This window comes from Echinops telfairi, unplaced genomic scaffold (assembly GCF_000313985.2).
Source record: "Echinops telfairi isolate 266 unplaced genomic scaffold, ASM31398v2 ScPeMD7_7412;HRSCAF=8450, whole genome shotgun sequence".
Lineage (NCBI taxonomy): Eukaryota > Metazoa > Chordata > Mammalia > Afrosoricida > Tenrecidae > Echinops > Echinops telfairi.
In genome coordinates this window covers 7,971,242-7,991,575 of record NW_022111312.1, presented here as the reverse complement: position 1 = coordinate 7,991,575, position 20,334 = coordinate 7,971,242, and the positions used below count along the sequence as shown (strand labels likewise).

Genomic DNA, 20,334 nt, shown 5'->3' with positions numbered 1-20,334 from the left:
GTGAAGAAAGCTGATGGTGCCTGGCTATCAAAAAGTATAGCGTCTGGAGTCTTAAAGGCTTGAAGGTAATCAAGCGGCCATCAAGCTCAGAAGCAACAAAGCCCACATGGAAGAAGCACACCAGCCTATGCAATCACGAGGTGTCGAAGGGATCAGGTATAAGGCATCATCAGAACAAAAAATCTTACCATAGTGAATGATGGGGGGAGTGCGGAGTGGAGATCCAAAGCCCATTAGTAGGCTACTGGAGATCCCCTTGCAGTGGGGTCTTGGGGAGGAGATGAGCCAGTCAGGGTGCGATGTAACAATGATGAGAAATACAACTTTTCTCTAGTTCCTAAATGTTTCCTCCCCGCTCCCACTACCATGACTAGAATTCGACCCTGCAAGTCTGGCTAGACCAGAGGATGTACACTGGTACATCCCCCTTTTTTCTGGGCAGGTACAAGGTAGCAATGATAGGACATGAAGGTAACTTCTGGGGTTCTGACAGTGGGTCTCTACTTCAATTTGGGTGGCTATTACTTGAACTGTACCAGAGTATGAGTAGGCTCCTACCCCACCCTTCTCCAGCCTCATACTCCTCATGTCCCAGATCTAGTCTCTAAGCAACTACTTATAACTCTTAATCTTCCTTGAAGATTCTAGCTGCTTTGGCAAAATGGTGATTTCTTTCTGCTCAACACAGTAAGACCATTGAACTTGTTTGAGCCCTTCTTACCCCAAAAGACTGAGATGTGGGCATTGCCTTTGGGCAGTAAACAAGTCATCTTCATGGATTACAGGCCTGTACAGACTAGTGTTTGATGCCTGAAAAACATGGTTTGATATATTTTATCCAGAGTTATATTTGTCTTATACCAAAAGTTAAAATTGGCCCTCTGTTATGCCATCATAGTTGGAAAGCCCCATAAAGATTTACCGTCTCAGAAACCCTCCATAGGAATATAGGGTTGTTATGAGTCAGAATTGCCTGAATGGCATTTGGGGTTTTAGTTACACATGAAATTGGTATCTTAAATTCTGTTGAGCGGTACTAAATAATCAGCAAATAAAAGTATTGTCAAGGATATTTAACTTTTTAGCAACTAGAAACTTTTAATAATTAAATGATTTTACTGGAGGCTTTTACAACTCTTATCACAATCCACACATACATCCATTGTGTCAAGCACATTTGTACATTTGTTTTCCTCATCATTCTCAAAAAATTTGCTTTCTACTTGAGCCCTTGGTAACAACTCATCATTTTCCCCTCCCTCCCTGCTTCCTCCTCCCCCATGAATCCTTGATAATTTATAAATTATTATTTTGTCATATCTTACACCGTCCAACATCTCCCTTCACCCACTTCTCCGCTGTCGATCTTCCAGGGAGAAGGTTAAATGTAGATCCTTGTAATCTGTTCCCCCTTTCTCCCTCACCTTCCCTCTGCCCTCCTGGTATCGCCACTCTCGCCACTGGTCCTGAGGGGTTCATCTGTCCTGGATTTTCTGTGTTTCCAGTTCCTATCTGTACCAGTGTACATCCTCCAGTCCAGCTGGATTTGTAAGGTAGAATTGGGGTCATGATAGTAGGGGGCGGAAGCATTCAAGAACTAGAGGAAAATTGTTTGTCTAATTATTGCTACAGTGCACCCTGACTGGCTCATCTCCTTCCCACAACCCTTCTGCAAGGGGATGTCCAGTTGTTCACAGATGGGCCCTGGGTCCGCACTCTGCACTCCTCCTCATTTACAGTGCTATGATTTTTTTTGTTCTTTGATGCCTGATACCTGATCCCTTCAACACCTCATAATCTCACAGGCTGGTATGCTTCTTCCATGTGGGCTTTGTTGTTTCTCAGTTAGATGGCCGCTTGTTTACCTTCAAGCCTATAAGACCCCAGACTATACCTTTTGATCGCCGGGCACTATCAGCTTTCTTCACCACATTTGCTTATGCACCCGTTTTGTCTACATTGTTTGTGCCAGGAAGGTGAGCATCTCAGACTGCTGAATTGTTAGAACAAAGTGTTCTTGTGTTGAGGGAGTACTTGAGTAGGGGCCCACTGTCCATCTATTTCCTTAATACTAAACCTCTAAATATATGTACATAAATCTAGTTCCCCCTCGTCGCATATAAATATATTTATATCTGTATATGCCTGTATTTAGATCTCTATAAATGCCCTTTGCCTCCTAGTTCTTTCCTCTATTTCTTTGTACTTTCCTCTTGTTCCACTATCATGTTCAGCCTTCATTTGGGTTTCAGTAATTCCTCTTGGTTACATTGCCCTTGATCAAGCCCTACCAGGCCTCCTACACCCTTCTCGCCATCGATTTTCGATCATTTGTTGTTCCCTTGTCCCTGGGTTTGTTAACACCCACTTTCTTTCCCCTGTCTCCCCCTCTCCCATGCCCCCCGGAACTGTCATCCCATTGTTCTCTCTTCTGGCTTGTTTATCCCTCCTGTCCCTTCCAGGTAGACATGCAGTGACAATAATATGCACCAACACAAGACTGAGTACAACAAAGCAACAATAGAAAATAAAACAATAGCTACAACAACAACAAACCCTATAAATAGTTCAAGGTCTATTTGTTGTCCTTTACAAGTGCTTTCCAGTTTAGTCTGATGGGGTGCTATGTTAGTCTGGGTAGAGTAGAGAAACAAATTCACAAACATGCATATGTATATAGGGAGCAATTGAACATTGCGAAAACATCCCAACCCAGTCCAGTCCAAGGCCATAAGTCTGGTATTAGCCCTTATATCCAATGCCTGGCCAAGGTTTGTTTGTCTCTTCTGGTTATATGCCTAGTAGGGGGATTGCTGGATCATATGGTAGCTCAGTTTCCAACTGTTTTAGATATCACCAAATTGATTTCAATTATGGCTGTATATACCTACAGGTCCACCAGCAGTGGACAGGAGTTCCTATCTCTCCACATCCCCTCCAACACTTGTTACTTTCTGATTTCTTGAATTGGGCTATCTGTGAGGGTGTTAGGTGGAATCTCATAGTTGTTTTGATTTGCATTTCTTTTATGGCTAGAAATCTGGAACATTTTCTCAAATGTTTTCTCAAATATTTATTGGCAATTTGGATTTCTGTCCTTGAGAATCTCCTGCTCAGGTTCTTTGCCCACCTCCTGAGTGGACAATTGGTTTTTTTCTTGTTGTAAGTTAGCAGAGTATTGTAGATTTTAGTAATAAGGCCTTTGTCTGATGTGTCTTTACTAAATGTTTCCCATTCTGTGGTCTCTCATCACTTTCTTGGCGTATTCTTTCGATGTCCACAAGTGTTTTATCTTTAGAATATCCCACTGGTCAATTTGTGCCTCCTCTGTTTGTGCCCTACCCTATTTCCGATAGCATATGTATTCCCTGTGCCAAGGTTCTCAGGTTTGTCCCAATTCCCTTATTAATGGCCCTAATAGTTTGGGGTTTTACCTCAAGGTCTGTGATCCACCTTTAATTTATTCTTGTGCATGGAGTGAGGTAAGGGTCTTGCTTCATTTTTCTGCAGATATGTATCCATTTTTTCCAGCACCACTAATTGAAGAGGGCATCTGCTTTCCATTTGATATTTTTTGGGGGGCCCTTATGGAATATCAGTTGTCTGTATGCTGATGATTTTATTTCTGGGTTTTCAATCCTTTTCTATTGGTCTGAATATCTATCATTATACCAATACCACACTGTTTTGACCACAGTGGCTGTATAGTAGGTGCTAAAATTGGGTAAAGCTAGCCCTTCAACTTTGTCCTCCTTCTTGAGGAGTTCTCTGCTAATTCTCGGTTTCTTCCCTCTCCATATGAAGTTGGTAATCTGTTTTTCCAATTCTTTGAAGAAAGATGCCGGAATTTGGATCAGGATAGCATTGAACTTATGTAGTGCCTTTGGTAGAATTGACATCGTTACAATATTGAGTCTACCGATATTGAGGTCACCTTGGTTTCTTTTAATAGTGTTTTGTAGTTTTCCTTGTACAGGTCTTTTGTGTTTTTTTAGTCAGGTATATCCCTAGATATTTCAATTTGAGTTTGGCTATTGTGAAGGGAACCCCTTTTTTCATCCCCTCTTCTGTGGCTTTGTCTGATGTATACAGTAGTGCGATAAACTTCTGTTTGTTGATCTTGTAACTTGCTACTCTGCCATATTCCTCTATTGCTTCCAGTACTCCTCTTGTGGAACTTTTAGGATTTTCCATATATAAAATCATATCATCTGCGAATAACGATAGTTTCACTTTTTCCTTCCCCAGACAAATAGCTGATGTCTTTTCTTTGCCTTATGCTGTTAGCTAGGACCTCCAGTGTGATGTTAAATAAGAGTGGGGACAAGGGACATCCTTGTCTAGTCCCCTTTTTCAGAAGAATTGATCTCATCTTTTCTCCATTGTACCACATTGGCTGTTGGTTTTTCATATATAGCTTGTATTATATTGAGGAATTTTCCTTCCATTCCTATCTTTTTGAGTGTCTTAAACATGAATTGATGTTGGATGTTGTTGAATGCTTTTTCCGCATCTATGAATATTACCATGTGGTTCTTATACTTATTCATATCAATGTGGCGAATAATACTAATGGTCTTTCGTATGTTGAACCATCCCTGCATCCCTGGTGTGAATCCCACTAGGTCATAGTGTATTATTTGTTTTATATACTTTTGTATTCTGTTGACTAGTATTTTTTTTAAGGATTTTTACATCGATATTCATTAGGGAAATTGGTCTGTAGTTCTCAATTCTTGTGAGATCCTTGCCCTGTTTAGGTATCAGAGTTATACTAGCTTCATAGAAGAAATTTGGGAGTTTGCCATCTTTTTCTATGTTCTGAAAGAGTTTATGTAGGATTGGTGTCAGTTCTTCCCTGAATGCATGATAGAATTCTCCTGTGGACCCATCTGGTCCAGGTGATTTTTTTGTTGGTAATCCCTTGATAACCTTGTCTATTTCTTCTATTGATATGGGTCTGTTGAGGTTTGTGACGGCCATTGGGGATAGTCTAGGGAGGGATTGCTTTTCTAAGAATTTGTCTATGTCTTTCAAGGTTTTTTAAATTCTTTTGAGTACAGTCCTTCATAGTACTGTGTAATTATCCTTTTGATTTTACTAGTGTCCATTGTAATATCCCCTCTTTCATCCCACATCTTTGCTATTGAAATGTGTTCCTTCCTTTCTTTGGTCAAATTTGCGAGAGGTTTGTCGATTTGATTTATCCTTTCGAAGAACAAACTTTTAGCAGCATTGCTTTTTTTCCATAGTTTTCTTATTTCCCTCTCCTGGATCTCAGATCTAATTTTTATTATTTCTTTTCTTTTGCTATTAGTTGGATTGTCTTGTTGACTCTGTTCTAGTTGCTGTAAATTTTATGCCAGTGCATCAATAATAAGTCTCTCCTCCTTTTTTATGTGTGCATGTAATGCTATGAGACTTTTGGAAACATTTTTGAATCAGTGATATAATAAACTATCCAAGTGGTGTCATTTGACAGTTTAACATATGTTCCTATCTAGCTGTATGAGTATCGTTTTATGTGAAAGAAGAAAGTTAAACTGCTCCAGTTATAACCCTAAAAAGTTACTTCTCTATGTTTTCTGTAAAGTTTGAGGTTTAGTAAGATTCCATCAATGAATTATATGTTTGAAATGTAATGTTAAAGTTACATTGAAATGGTAGATGTTGTTGTTAGCTGCCCTTGAACCAGCTATGAGTCTTAGAGACCCTGTGTACAACAGAATGAAACACTGTCTGATCACCATCATCAAAGCAGTTATTATGCCTGAGCTCATTGTTGTAGCCACTGTGCCAGCCCATCTCATTGAGGGCCTTCCACTTTTTTCAAAGGCCCTCTAGTTTAGCACACATGATATCCTTTTATTGGGACAGGTCTCTCTTAATAGCATGCCCAAAGGATGTCATATGAAGCCTCACCATCCTTACTTCTAAGGAAAATTCAGGTTGTACTTCAAAAGCAGATTTGTTTAGTCTTCTGGCATTCCACTGTACATTTCATATTCTTGGCCAACATCATAATTTAAATGCACCAATTATTATCTGGTCTTCTTTATTATTCCTTGTCTAGCTGGCAAGGCATATGAGGTGATTGAAAGCACCATAGCTTGCATCATGTGTACCTTAGTCTTCAAAGTAACACAGAATTACATAAATTGGTAAAGGTCAAACTGATTATCTGCTCTGTATGCCTTCACCTAATTCAAAAAAGAAACATTCAAAAAAAATGGGTCTCGTGCAGCTGATTTTCCCAGTCTAGTAAATCATTTAGAATTCTGTCTGCTGCTTCCATGAGTGGTGATTGTATATTCAAGTGAAAGGAAAGTCTTGACAGCTTCTATCTTTTCTGTGCTTACCCTGATGCTGTCAATTCCAGAGTGAAGATTTGTTTCTTTACATTGAGATGTAATCTCTACTGAAGACTGTACTGTTTCATCTTCATCAATAAGTGCTTCAAGTTCTTGTTGTTTACAGCAAGTAAGGTTGTGTCTTCTTCATATAGTCTAGCTTCTCAGTTTAGTAGCTTGGCACAGAGATTGAATAAGTGTGGTAAACGGATATAACACTGACACACACCTTTCCTGTGGATCTCAAACAAAAAAAAATTACTATCAAGTTGATACCATCTCATAGCAATGCTATAGGACAGGGTAGAATGGCCCCTGTGAATTTCCAGGACTGTGCTCTTGAGTATAAAGCCCAGACGTTCTACTGTGAAGTGGCTGGTGGTTTCAAACTGCTGACCTTGCATATCACAGCCCAACTTGTACTCACTATGCCACCAGGGCTCCTCTTTCCTCTGGATAGTGCCAGAATAATAGAATCATTCCCTTTCCTCGTGACAGCTCTTCTAAAATAATTCATATCTGAAAAATGATCCTATAGAAGTTAAATGACTGAGGTTATGTCTCCAAGCCGGAAGATAATATTGCCAGCATTGTCCCTCTTTTCTCAGGAGCAAGCTCTACAGTTTCTAAGTGGTTATGCCTGTTTTAGAAATTGTCTTTGCCAAGCTGACTCTCTACAAATGCATGATGCATGGTGACCTGATGTGTGCAGAGTAGAACTGTTACTTAGGGTGTTCAGAAGCAGATCTTACTTCTAAAGCATCTTCAGGCAAATTCAAATCTCCAACCTTTCAGCTAGTGTTGAGGTAATCAACTCAAGGGCAATAACAGCAACAAAGTCAATCTTCCACAGAAAGAGCAAGGTGAATATGTGAAACGTTGCCAAAGTGTTGGACCATGATTTTTTTTCATTCACTAGTGTGTTAGTCTGGATTGGCTAGAGAAACAAATTCATAGACACTCAAGTCTAAGAAAGTGCTTTATACACAAGAGCAATTGTATATTGAGAAAATATCCTAGTCCAGTCCAGATCAAGTCCATTAAGTCCAATATTAACCCATACGCCCAATACCAACCTATAAATTCCTCTTCAGACTCATGCAACACATGCAATGACGCCAAATGCAGGAAGATCACAGGCCAGTGGGTGGAAAGTATTGTGGATCCAGTGGTGATGTAAGCATCTCAGTGCTGGTGTGGGTCTCCACGTGACTCCTCTAGCTCAGGGCTCTGTAGTAGCTCCATGTGTCTTGTCATCATGAATACTAAGCAGAGAGTCTGTGTATCCCATCTCCAGCGAGCTATTTATCTCCTTAGAGCCTCCAAATAAGGTCATCAAGCAGCAACCTGATTGAGAGGCTAAACTCCACCCTCTCACTCTTAATAGTCTCAAATTGGCAACAGATTATATAACTACCACAACTAGATATTTCATTTTTTTTTAAAAAAGAAAACTTAATGTGATACTGTTCCACTTAAAACTGCAGGCATTTAATTCACCATCAGAAATCCTAGTAGAATCTAGCATTTTTAATTGTTTTTAAGAAAGTTTGCTCTGATGCTTTTCTATTTAAACTAAAGATACTTAGTTTATCAGAAAAGATCCTGGTGGAAACTGACAAGTGATATATCAGCATTGTTGAGGAAAATGCTTTTGTTCAGAAATGGATTCTCCTGGGAGAGGAGGGGACATAAATATTGTTGTTATACAGTCTCTTTGCCTAGAATTTTGTTCTTTCCCCATTAAGCACTCATTTTAAAACTCTGTTAATGATGACTGTCATGTTGGAAATTCTACTTATTCTTCTAATGCTACGTTTAGTGTTTGTGTTGTTTTTTTTTCTACCAGGAAATACTAGGATTATCTATTATAAAATGCACAAGATTAGTAGAGAGGTATTGTTTGCCAGTGAAAGGAGTACCGTCTTTCAAGTCTGATAGGAAGGACAAGGTTGAAATCTCAGTGTAGCCCTTACTTACTGTATGACTTGGTTTCATAATTTAGCCTAACTGAACCTCAGTTTCTTCAGCTGGGAAATTGAGAGAATCATGATTGTTTTGCTAAGCTATCACAAGACTTATGACTAATACACATCACAAACCTAAGGCAATGAGTGTCTGGTATGTGATCAGAACTCAACAAATCCCAACAGCTATTATTATGAACTACATTAGTTCATAGGAAACCTTTTGGCTTTTCAAAGAGCACTGCTCCAAAGATAAGGCCACTCTTTGAATGTCTTTATTAAGATAAAGCTCATTCAAGGGGCCCTAAGTTAATATGACTCTTGCCAAGCACAGCAATGTGCATCTAGATTCATGGAACTGGCCTTTGTGAACCTAAATCTCCCATAACACAGATGAAGCTGGTCCTCATTGTTAAGTAGCAATCATTTTTTTCTTTTAAGTGAGTTGTTATTTTTTGCTTCTACTCTTCTCCTTTCCTTTGAGGAAATACAGATTTCACATCACAAGGGGTTTTGCCAATTGCTATTATGCTGCTTATGTGAGAGTTAGCAAACTTTCAATAAAGGACCAGATAGTTTTGGGCTCTGTAGGTCATCCAGTCTCTGTCAGAACTACTCAACTCTGCTGTTGTAACATGAAAGCAGCCATAGATCTTAAGTGAGTGAAAGGGCATGGTTTTGTTCCAATAAAACTTTATTTACAAAATCATACTGCCAGCTGAATTTGATCCATGGGCTATGGTTTGCCAACTTTTGCCCTATAGTAAGTATTCTGGCCCAACAATGAACCCCCTAATCATGGCTTAGAGTATTAATGTAGTGTATCTAGCAAAGCACTTAAACCTAAGGGAGGCCATCTGAAGCTATATTTAGCAATTGCTTCCCAGACTGTGGAGCTCTGCTGTGGCTGAAACACCTTTAACCATGCACTTCTCTACTGAGCAATCCCGCCCCTGGCCGGCTTTCTTCTGGTCTTGTTCCCTGGCACAGTGCTTGCTACTCGTAGGGCTTTCCACTCCTGTTTCAAATCTGACCCTTTCTTACTGCAGTTACATTAGGGCTTTGTTGTTGTTGTTTCATCTTCTTTCCCCGAAATTTCTTTTTTCCTTCTTTAGTTCCCTTACCATGCCGGTTCTCCTGACCAACTTGGCATTCTTCGGAGCAGCTTAGATTTTATTCCTTTGGCCAGTGAATGAGAGAGAGCATCTGTCCTTCTGATAATGAATCTAGCCAATCTATAACCCCCAAGATTCAATCTCCTCTCAATCATTGCTGTTGTGATTGCTGGCTGCACAAAGATTCTTTAGTTGTTGTAAACAAAGCTTCCTCTTTGACTTCAGTTGCCTTGTCTTCATGTATTTCTTTAACAAATAATTATGATGCATCTACTGTGTGCCAGGTTCTTTGTTCAGCACTGGGATACAAAGAGGAATGTAGCAGACATTGTCTGCCCTCATAAGGTTTAGCAAAGAAAGCACACATTAAAGAAAGAATAACTCAAGCAGTGAATTATGGCTGTGACCTGTGGTGGAAAGGTGAAGTATAATTTACAATGACAACTACTTTGAGTGGTCAAAGAAGGCTTCCCTGAGGAAGTGAGTGTAAGCATACAATAAGCCTTGGGGGATATGGGAAAAAAATATATATATATGTACATATATATAACATATATAATTAGGGAAGAATTGAAATTATTTAAGCTAAAACCTGAAAACTTGGCAAAAATTAGATGAAACTTTAGGGAATGGAAGGTAGAGGGGAGTCCAGAGAGAGAAAAAATAGCTTGTGTGAAAGACACTGGCCTTGGTGCATTGAGTGGCATGAAAGATGGTGTTAGACAAGGACAAAGAGACTGCTACTCAAAATGAGGCTGTAGAGGACACCAGGCCCATGTTAATGAAAGCCTCAGAAGCCAAGTTTAAGATCTAAACTTTGTCCTGAAATGATGGGAAACTGTTGAGGGCACATGATGAGTTCCCAGTTTCTATGGTTTTAAATTCTGGAAGTTGCCAGAAGGCCAAACTCTGTAGGGCAAAGTAGAACTTAGAGATTTTCTCTAAGTTCACCTTCTGAAATAAGATAGCAAACCAGAACCAGTTGTTTCTTTTCTACATTTGAAACAGTTATAAGTCCACTTGCCTACATAGCAGCTTTCAGTTTTCAACTGGCTAAAAGTTAAGTCCTTTTAATACTAGTAGCTATTTGGTGAGTGCCTTCGTTCTTCCTTCTGTGAGTGAAATGATCTTATAATTTCTTTTTTCATGTTTAAATATTTTTATTTAAAAAGGTTTCTATGAATCTGTAGTAATGCATTTTGATTTACCTTCATGTATACACACATATAGAGAGAGTCCTATAATGAAAAGTGTTCAACTGCTAACCTTTGGGCAGGAGTTCAAACCTACCAGCCACTCGATGTGAAGAAAAATGTGGCAGTCTGCTTTCCTAAGACTTTCAGACGTGGAAACTCTATCAAAAGTTCTACTTTGCCCTACAGGGTCACTATGAACTGAAACCAATTTAATAGCACATAAAAACAACGATACTGTCTTATAATTTCTATCCTTGTTCTTGTTCTGTTTCTCAGAACTATACAGATTAAGTCAAACTCCCCATTTTAGGAGTGGTTAATAGGAAAAAAAATCTTTACTGAAAAGCTGATTTATTTTTTGTGAAATCAGAGATCAGATTATGAATTAGAAAGTGGGACTATACATGACATCTATTAAGGTAAGTCCTGTAAGAGGATTCTTGGGTAATGCAAACAGCCAACATGTTTGGGTTGCTAACAGCAAGGTCAGCAGTTTGAGTCTACCCAGAGGCTCCTCAAAAGGCAGGCCTGGTTATCTACTTCTGAAAACCCATAGACTACTCTGACACACAGGGGTCAACAAGAGTTGAAATCAGCTCAACAACAAAGGTTTTCTTTTTCCTTTTGGTTTAATCAAGGTAGACCATAGTCTTGTCATTCTATATGATATACCATAAACAACAACAAAAATTCACTGCCATCGAGTCCCTTCTGACTTACAGCAATCCTATAGGACAGGGTAGAACTGCCCCTCTGGGTTTCTGAGTCTGTAACTCTTTACAGGAATAGAAGGCAGAGCAGCTGGTGGTTTTGAACAGCTGATCTTTTTTGGTTGGCAGTCCAACACTCCACCAGCTTCTATCAATAAGCCATTGATTTAACTATAAAACTCTGCACTCCACCAGGGCTGTTTTTTAACACTTACCAAGTCACTTCAAATTAACAGTACTCAGAACTAAAATCTTGTTGTTTTTTCATTCAGCCATCAAACGAGCACTCAACATGTGTCCAGTATTTCATTCATTTTATTTATTCTTAGGGAATAAATAAAAGAATAAGTATTACAGTCCTAAGATCTTCCTCCTAGAGCATTATGGTTTCTTTTGAAAGAAAGATTTGTACATTTGTGAAAACGCAGTGGTTGAGCTATATACCAAAGAGGACTATAAGCATTCAAAATCAGGGCCGGTGGGGTGGGGGGGAAGCATGAAGGCCTTGGGGGTGAAGACCTGGGGGGCGTAAATCCATTCCGAAGAAATACCTTACTTACTGAATTTCTCTGTAGAATAGATTGGGCCAGGCTTGTTTATTTTTTATCCTCCTTTACCTCCAGAAGTCTTTTGGCTTAGATTAGCCTTCAAATACTGTGCATAGAGTCATTTGGCCACCCATGCTTTGTTTGGCAAGGTTTAAGATGTTCTATTACACACTAATCTTCCCACTCTTTCATTCTATTTTTCTATGCTTTCTGAAATTTTTGATGAGCACAAATTTATTTTTATTTAAAACACACAGAGAGACACACACAAAGTTTATACCTATTATGGAAAGATGTTCACACACTTTGAGAAGACAAACAAAGGCCAGCCTTTTGAAAATATGAAAAAATCTAATTTTTCTTTCGATCTCTTGAACAATGGGTTCTGTTAGAAGCTTTGCCAGTGTACATTAAGATGACCAGCAGCTTCTTGGGATGTCTATCCTGAGATGACTTTCTCCATTAAGAGTGCATTATCTGATATGACAGTAATAAGATAATGATTTAACTGTAAAACCCTGCTAATTATTCCTTATTTTTCTATCCACCTGATTTCTTTCAAGAATTGCTTTACTGTTTGTATTATTTTTCCTTCTTCTCTAGCGGAACGGAAGCCCCCACTTTTCAACATGAATGCAATGAGTGCCTTATATCACATTGCTCAGAATGACTCTCCCACATTACAGTCTAATGAATGGTAAGACCTAACTGTGTTTTCTATCTCTAAGAAACTTATCATATGCATTTTTAACACTTTCATTAAATGACATTTTAAGTGTCTGACCTGGACCCTATTTCATCCTTCCATTCTATATTTTAATAAATGATAACATGGCTTTCACTATGCTCTTAAATGTGTGTATGAACTGAAATTCTATGGGGGGCACGGTCAGCTACCTTCCTAACAAATTTAATGTCTCAAGTCATCGAGGTCCTGTCCTGATTATTGCAGCTCTTATCTCTTCTCACTAGAGATAGAGACCCTCTCTGATGTCATTGTTTTTCCTGTTGTCATATTTACACGTGTTGACATAGAACATACACAGTCTATTCAGAAGAAACATTGTTTCTTGCTGAAGATTATAACATTGTGGTCCCTATTCATACTTAGGCCACAAAAAGTGAGGGCAGCTTTGGAGAAGAGTAGCTGAAATGGAATCCAGAGATGATGTGCTTTGATTCAGATAGTATATTCCTTGGTTCTCCACCTTCATGGCTCTCTCCATGACTCACCTTTTACTACTTGGTTATAAGTTGTGCGTGGTGGATGCGTTACCAAGTGGGGATGAACAATTATGAGATTGAGACTCTAAGGGTTGCTATCTTCAGAGAGAAAAATGTATATACACTTTTATATAATATTTTTTAAATTTTCTGATATAAATTATGATTTGGCTGTACCTCTTTATTTTGAGATGTCTTTGTATCTTGACTAAATTGAAATTATGTACACATTCATTTTCCAAGAGACTTAATTTAAGATTAATTTCAGTTCTCCTGATATTCCAAAATATCTTAAGGAATATATCCTAAAAATGCAAACATTTCCCATTAATGAAAATTGTTTTATGTAACCAGTGTGCTTTATAAACCCTGATTTTATTTTCCTTTCCTGTATTTGCATACACAGGACAGACTCCTTTAGGAGATTTGTTGATTACTGCTTGCAGAAAATACCTCAGGAAAGGCCAACATCAGCGGAACTATTACGGGTAAAATTTCAAATTGTATCTGAGGAATTAGATTTGAAGTCATGTTGTAGTGGCAGCCCATCAGGACAAAGTAAATTAGAATGGGCCATCTCATCATTTATTTCGGGATAAATCATGAGAACCTAGCTAAACCTATAAAGAACAAGATTCTCACAATATATGCACTATTTCCCCTATTAACCTTGTGATAGGGCTTCCATTCCCTCCATATTTCCCCTTTTTCTTCTTCTTCCCTCTGTTTTTGCCTTATGGCAAATATATATATATATATGCAAGACAGAGAAATGCTTTGGTCATCATTGTAATGTTCCTGTGACTTTTCTGTATGAATTATAATGGTGCTATCTCAGATTAGAGAGTACTACAGGTTCAAATGCGAACTTGGGGGTTTTCAGTTAGGTAGTGGCCAAATCCTCAGACAGTGAAGACACATGATGTATATAAGACAAGCATTTATATAGACCACATCATGCATAAGAGTTTCATATTTGTTGCAATAATATAATTTCAGCTTCACATTTCTGAGCATCTTTCCCTAAAACATATTTTATGGACTTTATACATGGGAGTGTTCTATCATTGTCTGTGAGGTAGGTGGTAATCTTTTACAATATAAATACCTTTTATTTGGCAACAGGTAATCTAGATTTCTTTAGCCTTTTTCTTTTCTTTTTAAAATCATTTTATAGAGGCCTCATACAACTCATCACAATCCATACATCCATCCATTGTGTCAAGCACATTTGTACATTTGTTGCCTTCATCATTCTCAAAATATCCTCTTTCTGCTTAAGCCCTTGGTATCAGCTCCTCATTTTTCCCTCCCTCCCCGCCCCAAATCCTTGATAATTTATAAATTATTATTATTTTGTCATGTCTTACACTGTCAGATGTCTCCCTTCATCCACTTTTCTGTTGTCTGTCCCCCAGGGAGGGGGTTATATGTCGATCCTTGTGATCGGTTTCCCCTTTTGTGCCCCACCTTCCCCTTCCCCTCCTGGAGTTGTTTCTTTTGTTATTGGTCCTGAGGGGTTTATCTGTCCTGGATTCCCAGTGTTTCCAGCTCTAATCTGTACTAGTGTCCATCCTCTGGTCTAGCCGGATTTGTAAGGTAGAATTGGGATCATAATAATGGGACCTTTTTCTTTATGTTTTTTAACCCTTTTTTGTTTTTATCATCTTTAGATTGGCTGGATTTTGTTATTGAGCCATTTTTGAAAGAACAGCCCCAAAGGGCTCTTGCCCACATTAGTCAGGCTTGAAAATGTCCGCTGCTTTTATACTTGAAAAGCACCTTAGCCAAAAATTCTTTCTATTTTCTCTTCCTTCCTTTCTTTTTCTTCTGTCCTTAATAACTCTGTAGACATCATTCCACTGCTTTCTGACTTTGAGTGTTCCTGAAGAGGCTTCAGGTTTGAAGCCAACTGGGTATTCCAACACAGAGTTGTTCTTTGTTTCCTTTTGCGTGGCAGAGCACAGGAATATGATGGCAAAAGTAGCAGAATAAAAGACTCTGCTTTAGTCTCGTCTGCATCGAGTTATCACATGTTCTAGACATGAACTACTTTATATACCTTAGCAACAGCTTCCCATTTCTATACAGGAAAGTCACAGCCTGACCAAAACATCAGAAACCTAAGACATGTAGGGTAATGTCTTTACATCTTTAAAGTAAGCAAGGTTTCAGGGGGAGGGGGTGGGGGAATGAAACTAAAGGCACTATCATGGTAGGAAAGCGAGGTAAATTTGGTTATTTTAGAATTAAGGTGAAAAAGAAAAGAAAAACCCTGTAAGGATTCCTAAATGATTTTGGGTAACAGAATGTGGTAGTCAGAGGTAAAGTAAGACATTAAAAAAGGAAAATTAAAACATAATAGAAATTAAAACCATATTAGAAGCCAACAAATGAATTTCTTTAACTTGACATAATAGCTACATGGTGAATAGGCTTAAGGAAATAAAATAAATCATGTACAAGAGAAGGAAGTTCTAAAAATGTTCATAGAGATGATACATGTGGAAGATAGAGGAGATGTAATATCTTCCTGAAGAAGAAAATAAACTGGAGCATGATATGTTTAATGATATACCCGAAGAAAACTTTTCTGGAAATTGGTGTTTGGATCTTGATTTCGTTTGATCTTCATGTTATTTAAGGAGCCCTGGTGGTGCTGTTGTTTAGGTGTTGGGTCACAAACCATGAGGTCATCAATTCAAACCCAAAAGTCATGCTATGGGAGGAAGATGAAACTTTCTGCTCCCATAAATATCTCCAGTCTCAGAAGCCCCATATAGAGTTGCCATGCGAAGGAACCCACTTAATGACAGTGGGGTTTTGTTGTTTTATTGTTTTATTTAATTTGGTAAGTCACGTCAAACAGGCTCATCATTTAAACAACAGATACTTACTGATTGTCTACAGTGTACCAAGCACTACTCCAAGTTCTGAGAATACAGTAGTAAATTAGAAAAAGCATCTTCCCTGTCCTCAGGAAGCTTATATTCTAATGAAGGAGTAAGAAAATAAATAAATAACATAATGTCAGGATCCTTGATGGTGTAGTGGTTACACATGGGCATCTGAATGGTCGGCAATTTGAAACCACCAGCAGCTCCTTGGGGGAAAGACAGGTTTCCTATGCCCGTAAACAGTTAGTCTGGGAAACCCACAGGGAGTCGCTATGTGGCAACATTGACTTGATGGCAGTGAGTTTTGAGTTTTTGATGATTTATTGTCAGATGGCGGTAATTTCCTTGCAAAAAAATAAAGCAGGGGCAGGAATAAAGAGTGACAGTAGCTCTGGTTTAGATCAGGAGTCAGATAAGGATTTCCAAGGAAAGGGTTTTCTAAGGGCCATGTTGCTGGTCTCGTAAGTAAGAAATCTTATTTTTGGTAAACTCACTGAACTCTGGATAAAGAAAGATTTATGCGAGGAGATTGGAAAATTGTAGTGTGTGATTTATTTATTTATTTTTAACCTAAAGAGAAGAAAATTAAGTTCTTTACCCTGCCTCCATTTTCTATGACCTGTCTCTAATGAGAAGATATAAATTTACTTTTGTGTTGAAAAACCCATTGTCTTCAGCTCTACCCTTTCAGGAACACTTGGAGCCAGAAAATTGTAGAATAATGTTTAGAGTTCTAAAAGAAAAGAAAATGTAAACCAAGCATATTTCACTAAGATGCTCTTCAATGATAAAGGTAGCTGACATTTTCAAGCCTCACAAATTTAGGCAATACAACCCTTCTGAGTTTTTCATGTAAAAACTGCTCAGTAACAGAATTCAGTCAATCTAGAGATGATACAAAAAGAAATGGAGAAGGAAGTGTGGGGTGGGGCGAGAAAATAGAGTGGGAGAGGACAGGGGGAAGCGAAGGGTTAGGGGGAAGTCTTAAGGATGTGGAATTTGGACAAAATCCTAGAGAGACCAAGAAACAAATGTAAGTAACCTGGGGCCAGAGAGAAGGAGAGACAGAGGGAAGGGAAATAGAAAGATTATGGACTGGAGAAACTGATCAGTTAGCCCCTCAATTTTTTTTTTAATTTACTTTGCAAGAGCAAAGAGACAATACATTCTTCATTTTATTTTACTTAGGAGGTTAAATAAATCATTTGAAGAATGTGTAATGCAAATTCCAAAAGATGCAGACACTGTAGGATCTCCTTTCCTGGTCCTGTCTGGACTTGGTAAACACTGTTGTAAATATCCAGAGATACCTTATGTATATGAAAATAATTGTTTTTCTGTTTTCACAGAAATGATAGTAAACTATAAACATTCTTTTACTTTGATTTATTTTACATCACATTCCCTATTACTACATGCAAATCTACCTCATTGGGTTTTAATGGCAGTGTAGTGGTCTCAGATGGACCATAATTTGTTTAACTAATCCATTTGGAGTTTTCCAATCTTTTGCTATGCAAGCTATAATGAAATAATATCCTGCATGTATATAATTTTGCACCTGTATAAGGATATGTGAAGGACGAATTCCTAGAAGTAGAAGTGCTCATCAAAGAGGTTATAAACTTAAATTTTAAGTAGAAATGCCAAATTGTTTTCCAGTGATTATAGTCCCACAAAGTATGAGTGCTGAAACTCTTAAAATTACGCTATCTAGATCAGTGAAAAACTTACTTCATTGTAATTTGCATTTTTTTTTTATTAAAAGATCATTTTATTGGGGGCTCTTACAGCTCTTGTAACAATACATCAATTGTATCGAGTATATTTTTATATAAGTTGTCATCATTGTTTTCTAAACATTTACTTTTCTTTAATACTTTTTAAAAAACTATTTTATTGGGGGCTCGTACAATTCTTATCACAGTCCATACATACATCCATTTTGTCAAGCAAATATGTACATTTGTTGCCCTCATCATTCTCAAAACATTTGCCTTCTACTTTAGCCCTTTTACTGTGTTAGGCTTCCTTTTTTTTTTTTTTGAACACCTTCTGTAAGTTGAAAAGCTGTATCTGTTTTCTTGTCTGTTAATCCTGTGATATTTGTCCGTTTGCCTAGTAGATTGTTGTTGTTTTTCTTATTGATTTGTAGTAAATCTTACAAATATATTTCCCTACTTATTTTTACTATGATGTTGGGCTTTTAGGGGGAAATAAGGATGAGGTGGGGTCATGCAGATATTTGTTATAACAAACAAGGTAGACATCTAGAGCTATTTTTTCACAGTTAGCTCTTTTAAAAAATATAATCTATCTTTTATTTGCTGATTAAAAATGTCACCTTCACATTGAACCCATTTAACTAACACTGACATAACTAAAGTATAATTATATAAATGGTTGAAAAGCAAAATGTTTATTTATATCATATAAACATTGACAGTGTAAAAATAATAAACTAGTCCCCCAAAAAGTGTACTAATTTTCTTGTCAGATAAGATGCTCAATAATATTCCTTAATCTTAGAGGATCATTTAGGAACTAATAACTTTTTTGTTAAGAAACTGAAAGTGAAAAAAAAGAAAGAAACTGAAAGTTAAGCAATTGTTTTAGTTTACTCTCTTTTATCTCTTAAACTCAAGAACAATTTAATGTTATCATTTTTTTAAATTAGCATATATGAGACTATACTTTTTTATTATTTCTAGAGGTCCACCATTCAGAAAGAATAGTTAGAATGATATTTCATAAATTAACAGTATTTATTGATAAATGCTAGAATTTGGGGTGATTTTCTTTTCTTTTATTTCACTGTAGGATTTCAATGTTTAAAAGTAAAAGTGTTATATTTACAAGAATAATAAAGTGTTCCTATTAAGAGGAAAAAGGAACAGGCTGTCTATCTCTGAGGGATTAGCCTCTGAAAATCTTATGCATAGCAGGGGGTGTTGTCTGATATAATGCCACCTGATAAGCCCCTCAGCTTGAAAGACATAGAAACTACAACGGGGAAGAGCTGCCTCTTCAGAGTGAAACCGACCTTAATGCACAGATGGAGCAAAGCTTTCAGGGCCTTCATTTGCTGTTGAAGAATAATTTAAAGTGAAACGAAACCACTGCATACATCTATTAATAATTGCAATGTGGAGTGTACAATGTGTGAATCTAGGAAAATTAGAAATCATCATAAAGGAAATGGAACGCTTAAAGAGTGATATTCTAGGCATTGCACACTGCCATCAAGTCCATGCTGACTCAAAGGGACCCTGTAGCACAGGGTAGAACTGCCTGCGAGTTTCTGAGACTGTAACTCTCTACGAGAGTAAAACATTGTGTCTTTCTCCAGACCCTAGGCATTGTAAGTTAACCTGTACTAATATTAACCATTTTAAATTAGAAAATCATATGGTTTACTATTTTGAGAACGATACATTCAAGAGAAATGATATCACATACATCACCAAAAGAAACATTTCAAGACCTACCTTTAAGTACAGTGTTGTATGTTATAGTATGATACCTAGATGCTCACAAAGAAGGCCAGTTAATACAACTATTATTCAGATTCACACATCGGCCACTAGAACTAGTGATGATGAAATAAAATAATTCTATCAACTTTTTTCCATCTGATATTGATGAAACATGCAATCAAGATGCATTGATAATTACAGGTGATTGAAATGCAAAAATTGAAACTAAAGGGAAAGATCAGTAGTTGGAAAATTTGGCCTTCATGAGAGAAACGAAATGGGAGATTGCATGATACAATTTTGCAAGACCAACGACTTCCTATTATATACACTCTTTTTCAACAACATAAAAAGCAACTATACACATGGACCTTGCTAGCAGGATAGACAGGAATCAAACTGACTGTATTTGTGAAAAGAGACTATGGAGAAGTTCAAGACCATCAGCCAAAACAAGGTCAGGGCCTAAATATGAAGAGATTATCAATTGCTCATATGCAAGTTCAGGTACAAGTTGAGAAACATTAAAATAAGTCTAGAAGAGCAAAAATACAACTTGGAGTTAGATATCCCACCTGGATTTAGGAAACATCTTAGGAACAGATTTGACACATTGAGCACTAATGACTCCAAACCAGATGAGTCGTGGGATGACATCAAGAGCAACATGCACGAAGAAAGCAAAAGGTCATGAAAAAGGAAAGGGGAACAATGTCAAGGATTCCATGTAGAAAAAGAATGGTTGGAAACAGATTGTGGTAGCAATTGTACAATTTTACTTGACATGATTGAAATATGGAATGATTGAAGAGTGCAACAGAGCCGCAAGGGGAGCAAAGCAGTGAAGTCCC

The 20,334-nt window shown here is 37.7% G+C and overlaps 1 protein-coding gene across 1 annotated transcript in view; it reads left to right on the top strand.

Annotated features, from left to right (window-relative positions):
- The window catches only part of TAOK3 (TAO kinase 3), a 111,879-nt gene that overhangs the window by 35,177 nt on the left and 56,368 nt on the right, over nt 1-20,334 (top strand). The window contains exons 9-10 of the mRNA XM_004709559.2: nt 12,490-12,583; nt 13,517-13,598. Of these exons, the coding sequence (XP_004709616.1) occupies nt 12,490-12,583; nt 13,517-13,598 (176 nt within the window). The remainder of the gene's footprint in view (nt 1-12,489; nt 12,584-13,516; nt 13,599-20,334) is intronic.